Here is a 10,959-nt window from a genome sequence, read left to right on the forward strand (position 1 = left end):
TATATATATATATATGTATTTTTTTTTTCAGAGATGCACATTATATATTATATATTAAGAATATTTCTATCCTTAATGTTAAATTTATGTTTATATTTATTGTTTATTAACCCTTAATATGCCACAAGAAAGCATATGCTTCAACTCTTAGTGGAAATGAAAGCTACTATTGAATCTATAGTTTATGACCATCTATACATGAATATTGATTGATAGGATATGAGCAGCGATTTAAAACACTTGGCACACATTCAATGCTTGATTGGTGATAGCAGCGTTTCAGCATATACCTCTGCATCAAACCAACTCTTCCCACTGTGAACTTTTGGATACTTAAATGATTGGTCTCTTGGGTCATACAAAATTAAATCAAACTCAAACATTAACAAGACTTCACCATTATCAGAAATGCAGTATGGCCCAGAATATGAAAAATCTTCAGGATTAGGCAAATAAGGAATAGTCACCATTTTTATCCAAGACTCTCTTACTCCATAGTCCTTCATCAGCCACAACACAAAATAGCTTTTTTTGTAGTCATAATTCATGCACAGACATCCCTTTAACGTACCCAAACTAGGTGTGGAACATTCTTCCTTCTCATAATGAGGTGGCAGAATCTCGTTGTATGTTTCCTTGTGTAGATCCAATGAAACAATGATCCACAAAGAAGAATTTGAATTACCAACAGCATAATTGGCGTCCCAGTTGAGAGTGCCACTCACGAATTTTCCCGAGTTTTGATAGGGGGTAACACCATGAGGGAAGTCTTGAATCTTTCTCCAAGATTTTGAGGCCATGCTATATACCTTCACATTAGTTTCAGCGAAGAACACATTAGGGTCACAAAACACAGCCACCACCTTGTAGTCATCGTTCTTTTGATCATAACCAAGGCCAAAATTGGTAAAACACCCTGGCCTCCAGTTATTACACAAAGGTGGTGACTTCTTGGAGACTCTAGTTGAAGGGTTCCAGAGAAGAACAGAGTCTCCTTTAACTGCAAAACATAGCAAGCCATTGCAGGAACCAACGATTCCGTCATGGCGGAACTTGTTCTTAACTGGGTAGTTAAGGTCCTCACATATGGTTGATGGGTTATGGAACAGAGAAGTCAAAGGGCAAGACTTGAGGTGGAACTCTGCGGTTGTGTCAGTGAGTATGATCCTATGGCGCGTGAGGTTGGTGCTCTGTGCTGACAATTGAAGGTGCTTTTTTACGAAGTAAGGGTCAGAAATGAGTGACATCCATGACTTGCATACGCACCTGAATTGTAGAAGAGACCTCACAGGGAGCCTCGAGAGAATCTCTTCAATGAGTTCATCAGGGATGAAAGGTAGTGGTGGCAGTGAAACTTGATTAGGTGAATGAGACATAGTTTGATTCTTAATGTGATAATGCTGGTAATTAAGACTCTACTGTTGGGATGAGCTAGTGATCATTGATCAATGCCATGAGTTCATTTTTCTACACTTTTCTATCACTGAGAGATTCATATTTATAGATGAATAAGGAATTATAAAGATTAGGTTAAATATACAGAGGAAGGGATATTCCCATCATGACCTAATGAACTGTAATTGGATACACACTACATAATGATAATATCAAACTAAAAAACAGCAACAATTTTGATTTTTTTGGAGGATTATTTTTCTGTGATAATGGATGAGATAAGTTAAACTTATCCACTAACTGAATTCGATGTTTTGAGTGGCGGTGACCGAGTATGCCATTTGTTCAAATCACTCACTATTTGACTCTTCATCCACTAGAGGATGACAAGCATTGGTAATTTGCTACTAATATAGTATACCAGATCAGATAAGCATGCATCATTGAGCACCAACACAGTTATGCCACAGTGTTCTTTTCTTTATTCATTTTTCTTCTCTGGATAAGCTGAGAGAAATACATGTATCAAGCGAGGATCCTGTGAGAACCTCAAAAGTTCCATGAGCATACGACAAAAGCAAGAATGAGGAGGAAAAAAATCCAATCTAGAATTTGCTTTCAGAATTTTCGGCCGCATTCAGTTTTTTCTTTCCCCGCACCTTGTTTATTTGTCTTAAAACAACTGGTTGTCTAATGTATGATTTTCATCCAGGGACTATAAATATCACATCCCTTTAACTTTTTTAACCTTTATTTGAGGACATGACATGAGATATGGTACATGTCAACAATGTAAATATTAAACAACCTAAATAACTATTTACAAAAAAATTAAACTAATTATTAAAATTAAATTTTTAAATTATTAAAATAATTAATTTTTTAATTTAAATTATTAGGATTAGACAACGTAATTTCTTCTATTCTATCTCAACTCTCTTTTTTCTCTTTCATTCACGCTGTCATTCATCCCGATAATCCTTTCATCCGTCGTTCAGTCTGACACACCTCCATCAGTTAGCCCGACGCGCCTTTCTCTCCGACACTCAACCCAACACGTCTTTCATCCACTCGCCCATCCACTTTGGTGAATACTGGCTTTCTCTTCGCCGAGTTTTCTGCACTTTTCTGCTACTGATTCGACACCATTAATCAACGACTGCAACAAGCTTCCACTTGTGTCTCTCCTTCCAGCGTTTAGCCCAACGCACTTTCTACTCACCCGCCCATCCACTTTAGTGAACACTACCTTATTCTTTGCCGATTTTTTCGCACTTTCCTACTGCTGATTCGACGCTATTGATCAACGACGACAACAAGCTTTCACTTTTTTATTTTGATTTTTTCTTTCTAATGAGATCGATTGATTGGTTTCTCCCAAATATTGCAACATAAGACAGAGTGAATAAATTGTTCACGACTCCAGGACTGTCGCTTTGAATTGTTGCTTATTTTACTAGGTATACAAATGGTTATTTTTATTCTAAAGTTGATATTTATTTAATTTGGATTGGATTTAAGTATATACAATAAAATTTGCTGAATATTTATTTTACTAAGTATGTAGATAGTTATTTTTATTCTAAAGTGGATGTTTATTTAATTTGAATTGGATTTAAGTAGATATAATAAAATTTACTGAATGTTTATTTTACTAGATATGTGGATAGTTATTATAACCGACTAAACTGAGTAGCCAACTATTAAGCAGCAGGGCAAAGTAGTCTTTTTCATTTTCGACAACTAGAAAAGTGTGTGGGCTTAGGCCCAACATCAATAGTGTAATTGGATTCTAAAGTGCACGAGTTGAAACACCAAGACCAAACATTAATAAAGAACATAGTCCTTTTGATTTTTACTTTCTGAAATATGATTTTTTTTTTGTTAAGAATAAAACTCTACATCCAAGCAAAATCTTTATTTAAGTCTATCTAAGTTGTTGTAACAACTTTTTAAATCACGCGCTTTTCTCTTTTTCCTTCTCCTCCTCCTCGTTATTATCCTTTTCACACGCAGTTTCTTCTTCTTCCCTTCTTAGAGATTATCAATTTAATTCAATTCAATTCAGAACAATTGCGTTCATTCAATTTAAAACAATTCAATTCAATTCAATTCATTAAGGTGAAACAATTGTATAGTACTAAATGAACGGAACATTATCCATTATATAAAATCAAATTCAAAACACCTGTGATTATAATTTAGAGATTGTCAATTCAATTCAATTCAGAACACCTGCGTCCATTCAATTCAACTCAATTCAATTTAGCAATTGCATTCCATTCAATTCGATTGAAAAAATAATCCATTAGTAAAATGTTAGTGTTATTGGTAATGACGATAACGAAAGAGAAGAAGAAAAAGAGGAGGAGGAGGGGGAAAAGCATAAAAAAAATCTGCGTGCGCAAAGAACAAAAAGAAGGAGGAGGAGGAGGAGGAGGAGGAATTTGAAAAAAGAAGTGCATGAGAGAAGAAGAAGTGCGAAAAAAGAAAAGAAGAAAAATCGCGTCTAACGATACTTTTTTGTTAATTATGGAATCATGTGAAGTATATTCAAACACACGCATTAAACATGTTTAATTATAAAAAAAACACACAAGCATTAAGCACAGGCAATAATTATTTTTCAAAATATACTAGTTATCTTTTAACTTTTAACTTTTAGTCAACTTTTTTAAGGATTTATTATTATTTAATAAATTTAAATATCTACTTTTATCTATTAAATATTCAAAAAATAAAAAAAATTACTTATTTTTTATTTTCTCTTTTATATTTAAAAGATACTTACTTACACGGTTACAAAACGACAAATCCTAGAACCACAATGAAGATTCAAGCATTCTCTGCAACATATCCCACAGCATCCTTGTAATTATTCCACAAATCAGTAACCATATTAGAAACCATGTTTGCAATTTGCTTAATTAGCTCTTGAACCTGTTTCATCAGTGACTCTTTAAGTTTCTCTCCAAGTCCTCCAGCCACGGATCCGGTAACTGCCACTGACCCTGCAACGCTATCTTTGAGAATACCGAATGCTTTAGAAATTAGATAACTTATTGAATTCACCATCTGCTTGAGGATGAAATCCAAACATGCCTTAGTGACCTCTGCAACTTGTTGAAATATTCCTTGTGAGTCCTCACCAGATTCTTTGAGACTTTGGATCAAAAGCACGATGGTGTGAGCGATCGTGTTGAAGATCAAACGCGTTAACAAACTCCATATATTTACTACCAAGAATGCAAGTAGTTTAAGAAGAAGAACCAACATTATCAGAGTAAAGAAGGAGCAAGAAGGATTTGTGTTGGAGGAGTAAACTTAGCAAAGAAGTTATGATCATTAATTCATTATCAAGGCTTCACATACTTCAATTGAAACTTGTTCTCGGTGACTTTGAAATTTGAAGGTTTCAAAGTCGTAATTTTATGAATAGTTAAATGTAACAAGTAAACTCTGGAAGCCAATTGGTTTAAGAAGTTTCCGTGAACTAGCTGATGATGTATGTATTTGTTGATGGTAATTGTCTTATTGGTTATGCTTACCCAACATACATTTATTAGAATTTAAAAACTTATTTTCGAGGATATGCATGACGATTGAAGTATAAACCACCAATTTAGTGATGATATTGACAATTTAATCTCTAAAATCACATAAACACATGACCTTTCAAAGAGAAACAATATTTGATAAAATACCTCAATTCGAAAAAGATATTCAATTTAGAGTACTTTATTAAGTAAGCGTTATTTTTCGAAATAATAGTTGTGGTTTAACTTTCAGCCTTTAGTTAACCTTTTTAAGAATTTATTATTATTTAGTAAATTTAAATATCTATTTTTATGTATCGATTATTTAAAAAATTAAAAAAGTTATTTATTTTTTATTCTCTATGTCTTGTGAAAACTGAATAAAAAAGACAATATTTAAAAGATATTTAGTGACTCTAATATTTTCCCATGCAAAACAAACAAACAAACAAGATTTCACACTTTTTCCCATAACAATGTGTCCCTAGGCTCTATAGCTAGCACGGTAATTGAGATCTTCAATTAGCATGTGCTTCTTCAATTCTACTTGGGGCAGCCAGGCCATGTAACATCATTGGGAGAGAGGGTCTTAAGAACCGGATTCCTCTCAAAGCAATTGGTTGGCCTCAGCTCAAATCCGGTGCTCAGAAATGGCATTATTGGGAAGTTTTCTTGAGCCGGAACGTGATGAATTCCCACTACGTGCCACAACACAATGTCCATGTTCTTAATATTTCTATTCCTGCAATTAAAGAACAGAGTAGGAGTAAGATTATCGATTCATACTGGGAAATTAATAATAAAATGATAATGAAAAGGCTTATATACTGTTGGGTCCAAACAGCCAAGGTGTCCTCTCCACGGCTCTGGTCAACCTAAAGTCCACCGGCCCACTTTTGGGATATGTTGTAGGGAGTGACCCAAACATTGGGGTTTGTGAAAGCGCCTCTGATTTGTGGGTAGTCATCCTCCGTCAGAAGGGGATGAGCTGTCGCTCCCGGAATCAGACGGTACCCCACGTCATTTCCGACTGCCGTCTTCTTGTTAGGGTTCACAATTGCCAGCTCAGCAGGGGCCATACCGATGGTGATCTTGCCGTCCGATTCGGTGTTGGCGGTTTTGGTCTCAACGGTCCAATAACTCTTTCCCTTGGAGCTTCTGTCTGTTACTCTTAACTGTCTTCAAGTTAGTCTGCTCAAAAGAGTTCTCCACGCCGTCAATGTCAAGGTCAAGATGGTAAATGTAGAAGTGGTCATGGTATATTCCCACGCTGTTTGCTGACACCAATGTTCCGTGCTCGTCTTTCTTAATCGCACTCTTGTGCTTAGCTTGCACCGGCTTGATTTCCAATATACCTGAGGAGGAGTGTCAGCTATAGCCTATGAAGCACGGATTTGCTCATGGTGCCGGCGTATTCGTATCGGACGCGAATCCGACGCCGACACGCGATGGATACATCAAATGAGCGTATCGACGGCGTGTCCTTTTGCGGTGCAGACAAATATTTTTGTTGGGCTGTAAATCTGTAATTGATTTTGTGATTTTATACCCAATTAACCTAATTTTTTATTTTAAAATATTTTAAAATTAAAACAAATCAAAATTTAAATTTAAAAATAAAATAATTAATAAATCAAAACCTAAATCTATTTACCGCTTGTTTTTGGTGGTTTATTTACTCACTTGATGAGTGTTAGGGGATCAGCAACTTTTGTGATTTGTAGCCATCAATGATATTTTTAATGGTGTGGAATTACTCATTTTTGTTTTGCTGGTTACATACTGGCCAAAATTTAATAAAGTTGCTGGCCCCTAGACTTTTCCTACTCACTAGCTTAGCCGTTCTTGATTCTCTGCGTTATATTGAAGAAGAAGAATAGAAGATACAGAGGATGATGGACTTGAAGCTGTGGTGTTTGCGGATGATGGACTTGGAGGAGAAGAAATTGATACATTTTCTGTTAGCGAGATGGCAAGAGTAGATTAAAGTTTTTTATTTTTTTTAATAATTGCATAATTTTAAGATTTTTTTATGCAACTATATTTACTCTTATATTTACAATATGATATTTTATTAATTTAACATATTATTTAAATTTTAATTCGCAACGTATCCTAAACGTATCGTATCCAATTCTTTATAAGAAAACGTGTCGGCATATCCGTATCGCGTCGTGTCCGTATTGTGTGTCGTATCGGTGCTTCCTAGGCTATAGCAAATTTTGTGATTTGTAGTTCTCAATTAGTTATTAATAGTATTTTTAAAGGTATGAGATTACATCTAATGGTGGAGAATTATTTATTTTTTTATGGTTAAATGCTGGCCAAAATTTGATAAAAGTGCTAGCCCTAGATTTTCTTTATATTCAAGAGTGCTATCTGCATATATTTACGGCGAATGGATCCTTTTAATTGTTAAAAAAAATTGAGAGTGTAAAGTGTAATCTTTAACCTTTCATTGCTCTCTCTCGTTATTTTTGGTCCCATTTATAAAATTAATAGTAAAAAATTACATTTTACTTCTTTAATTATTAAAAAAAATTGAAAGGATCATTCCCTACATTAACAATGTAACTAGTTCTAGAGCTTACAAAAAGAGTAAGTAATGCTACACCTACAAAAAAAATATAAATAATATATAAAAATGTATATACTTAATAACATTCTCAATTAACAAAATATGGATCACTCTTCTTTAATTAAATTTTTTTTGTGACTGAACAAGAAAACTAAACAAACAGAAAAGAAAAGAAAAGAAAAAGTCCTAAAGGACTAAAAAGATATAGGACGGTCTTGTTGAATATTCAATTCAAACTCCTTCTAAGGCACTGAAAGTTCGATATGCGGAGAGTGTGATCTCATCGTCGTCTTTGCCATAATGTCTGCTACAGTGTTTACATCTCTCAGGATCAAGTGAAAATCAATACGCCACTTCCAAGCCATGATATCGATGACTTTAAGTACCAAGGGATCTATACAACCAGCAGTGTCATGAGAATTAGTAACAAGATTGTAAGCCTCCAGGCAATCTGTTTCACAAACCACATCTCTTTGCCCTAAGTCCCAAGCTAATAGAAATCCTCGCGAAATAACAAACAACTCTTCTTGAAGAATATTGCAGTTCTCAATTGTTCCCAAGCAACCACCTTGCCAGTTTCTCTTCTAGTCCCTGCTAACACAGGCAAAACCAATCCAATCACCAAAACCAGGATAACTAGCATCACAATTGATCTTAAAAGTATCCAACGAAGGGGAAACCCAAGAGCTACTAATCATAGAAGGAATAGAAACTCGTTGTAATTCAAAAACATTCCGAAGCTCTTTCTCCAAGGTTAACGCCATACGAGCCACTTTAAAGGGTGTCCAAGGCTACTGATGATTAAAAATCTCATTATTCCTAACTCTTTAAATCCACCAAAGACTAGAAAAAAAATTTAAAAGGATGCTCTTTGCTGTGGATCAAGAACCAGTTCTTGAAATCCAGAGACTGACAGAAAATCTCCAGAGACTGCCAAACAAGCTTGACTTTTGGACAATTCCGAATACAATGAAAAACTATTTCCTGGCAACTCAAGCAATTGGGGCAACTATCTGAAAGAGTCAAGCCTCTTCTGAAACGAAAAACAACAGTAGGCAGTGCCTCTCTAAGACAAAGCCAGGCCAAGAATTTGATCTTTTCTAGAATAGGCTGACGCTAAAGCCAAAACCAATTCCCTCTCTCCTCCCATCCAAACACTTTCTTGCAGAGCCAAAGGTAGCCATTGCGAGCATCATAAACCTTAGACATCACCCCAGACCAAGTCCAGTCTACCACTGAACCGCTTGCTCATCTGAATTGTAAGAGAGAATGTTATCATGCAAAACTTGGTGAAGAGGAGAATAATCCTTCTCAAGCTACCACTTTCCAGCCGACCAAAGATCTAAAATCCGAAAATTTGAATCAGAAATGTAAACATAATCCATATCATTACAAAGCTTTCCCTCTTTCCTCCATTTAGAATACCAAAAATTCTGATCCAAATCTCCAATGCACCATTCAAACCCATTCTTCAGAATATCTCAAGTTTTACACAGACTCCTCCAAACAATAGATCCTTCAGACGCCTGGCTGAATTCGTCACCAAAGAACAACGGTATTTATCTGCCAGCAGCTGAACCCAAAGCTTGTGAGGGTCATGAAAGAGTTGCCAAACTAGCTTACCAAGAAGAGCAACATTAGCACAAAACGGATCTTTAATTCCCAGACCACCAAACTTCTTAGGGGTGACCAACACCTTCCAGCTAACAAGATTTAGCCCCCGACCATTGGCATGGCCTTTGCAGAGAAAAGTTCTCATCATGGATGCTATAGAGTTTGTTATTCCTTTGGGAAATAAAGAGACTTGCATGCAGAATGTAGGAATAGCAGCCACCACCGAATTGATCAAACAGAGCCTATCTTCCTTGTCGAGTAAACGCCCTTTCCAACTGGCTATCCTTCTCTAGATTTTATCCAAACCCTCATTGAAAGATGCTCGGGTCACCCTAGCATGACTAAGAGTAATTCCAAGATATTTGCCTAAGTTTTGGACAAATCTGATGAATGACATCCCAGTAAATGTTTCTTTTTCTTATTATGAAAACATTACAGGAACATAACGCTTTAGATTTCTCCAAATTAATCTTTATCTCAGAAGTTTTACAGAATCTCTCCAATCATGCCATCACATTTTGGACTTGACTTTTCTTTGCTTTGCAGAAGAGAAGCAAATCATTGGCAAACATGAGATGTGATATTCTCATACCCCTTCTAGAGATAGCAACTGGCTTCCACCGGCCCATATCAACTTGATGGCTAATCAAGCAGGACAATCTCTCCATACTCAACACGAAAAGATATGGTGACATAGGATCACCTTGCCGAAGACCCCAACGAGGATTAAAACTATCTAATCTATCACCATTCCAGAGAATAGACAATGAGGATGAAGTGACACAGCTCATGATTAATTTGACTGTAGGGATAGGAAAACCGAATTTCAAGAGTATCTGATTCAGAAACCTCCAATCGACTTTGTCATATGCTTTCTTCAAGTCAATCTTAAACGCCAGATTTTCTTTCTTCGATTTCGTCTTTTTCATGAAATGAAGAACTTCCTATGCTATAATGATATTGTCTGGAGCTTCCCTTCCTGGGATAAACCCCCTTAGAGAGGGCCAACAATATCTGAGAGATGAGGCCGGAGTCTGTTGACTAGGACTTTAGTGATGACCTTGTAGATCACATTACAGAGACTAATAGGTTTAAAATCCTTCATTGATACCGGCGACTCCACCTTAGGAATTAGAACCAAAAGAGTCTCCATCATCCTCGACTCAATAGTACCCTCTGAAAAAGCTTCCCTAACCATATTCCAAACATCAGACCCAATAATCTCCCAGTATTCCTTGAAGAAGTAAGCTTGAAATCCATCTGAACCCGGAGCCTTAAAGGAATTCATACTAAAAATAGCTGTCTTAACTTCCTTCATAGTCACAGGTGCAGTAAGATTACAGGCTTACAACAGGATTTCTCATTCAAAGAAGGAAGTGGAACTTCATCCATACACCCTAAATCAACATTCTCCAACTGACAAAATAAGCTCTTGAAAAAAGATTCAGCTTCCCTGCTAAGAATTTTTGGGTCACTCTCCCACACGCCGTCCTTAAGAAAAAGACCATGAATCTTATTCTTCTTCCTTCGCACAAGAGTCTGAACATGGAAGAAGCTGGTATTTCTGTCCCCAAATTTCACCCACTGTTCTCTGGATTTTTGAAATCAAAGGAGTTCCTCTTGCACAAGAGTGTTATTATAATCCTCAATCAACTGTTGCTCCCTTTGACACATGTAAGAGTCTTCCCTCTCTTCCAAACACTTCTTAAGATAATTAATTTGTTGCTCCAGTTTATATTTTCTAACAAAAATATTACCGAACACTTTAGAATTAAATTCAAGAGAATTCTTCTGTACCTCCGAGAGCTTGCTTTGCATCCTCTAAAACCAAAGCAC

The 10,959-nt window shown here is 36.0% G+C and overlaps 1 protein-coding gene across 1 annotated transcript; it reads right to left on the bottom strand.

Annotated features, from left to right (window-relative positions):
- Positions 1-72: 72 nt before the first annotated feature.
- LOC112705207 (F-box/kelch-repeat protein At3g23880) lies at positions 73-1,376 on the bottom strand. The gene has a single exon (XM_025756055.3). It carries the CDS (start codon positions 1,374-1,376, stop codon positions 252-254), a length of 1,125 nt encoding a protein of 374 aa, XP_025611840.1. The 3' UTR covers positions 73-251.
- Positions 1,377-10,959: the final 9,583 nt, after the last annotated feature.

This window comes from Arachis hypogaea, chromosome 1 (genome assembly GCF_003086295.3).
Source record: "Arachis hypogaea cultivar Tifrunner chromosome 1, arahy.Tifrunner.gnm2.J5K5, whole genome shotgun sequence".
Taxonomy (NCBI): domain Eukaryota; kingdom Viridiplantae; phylum Streptophyta; class Magnoliopsida; order Fabales; family Fabaceae; genus Arachis; species Arachis hypogaea.

What these genes read in the sequence shown, in the direction of transcription:
- LOC112705207 (XM_025756055.3), bottom strand. Translation starts at nt 1,376, where the DNA reads ATGTCTCATTCACCTAATCAAGTTTCACTGCCACCACTACCTTTCATC.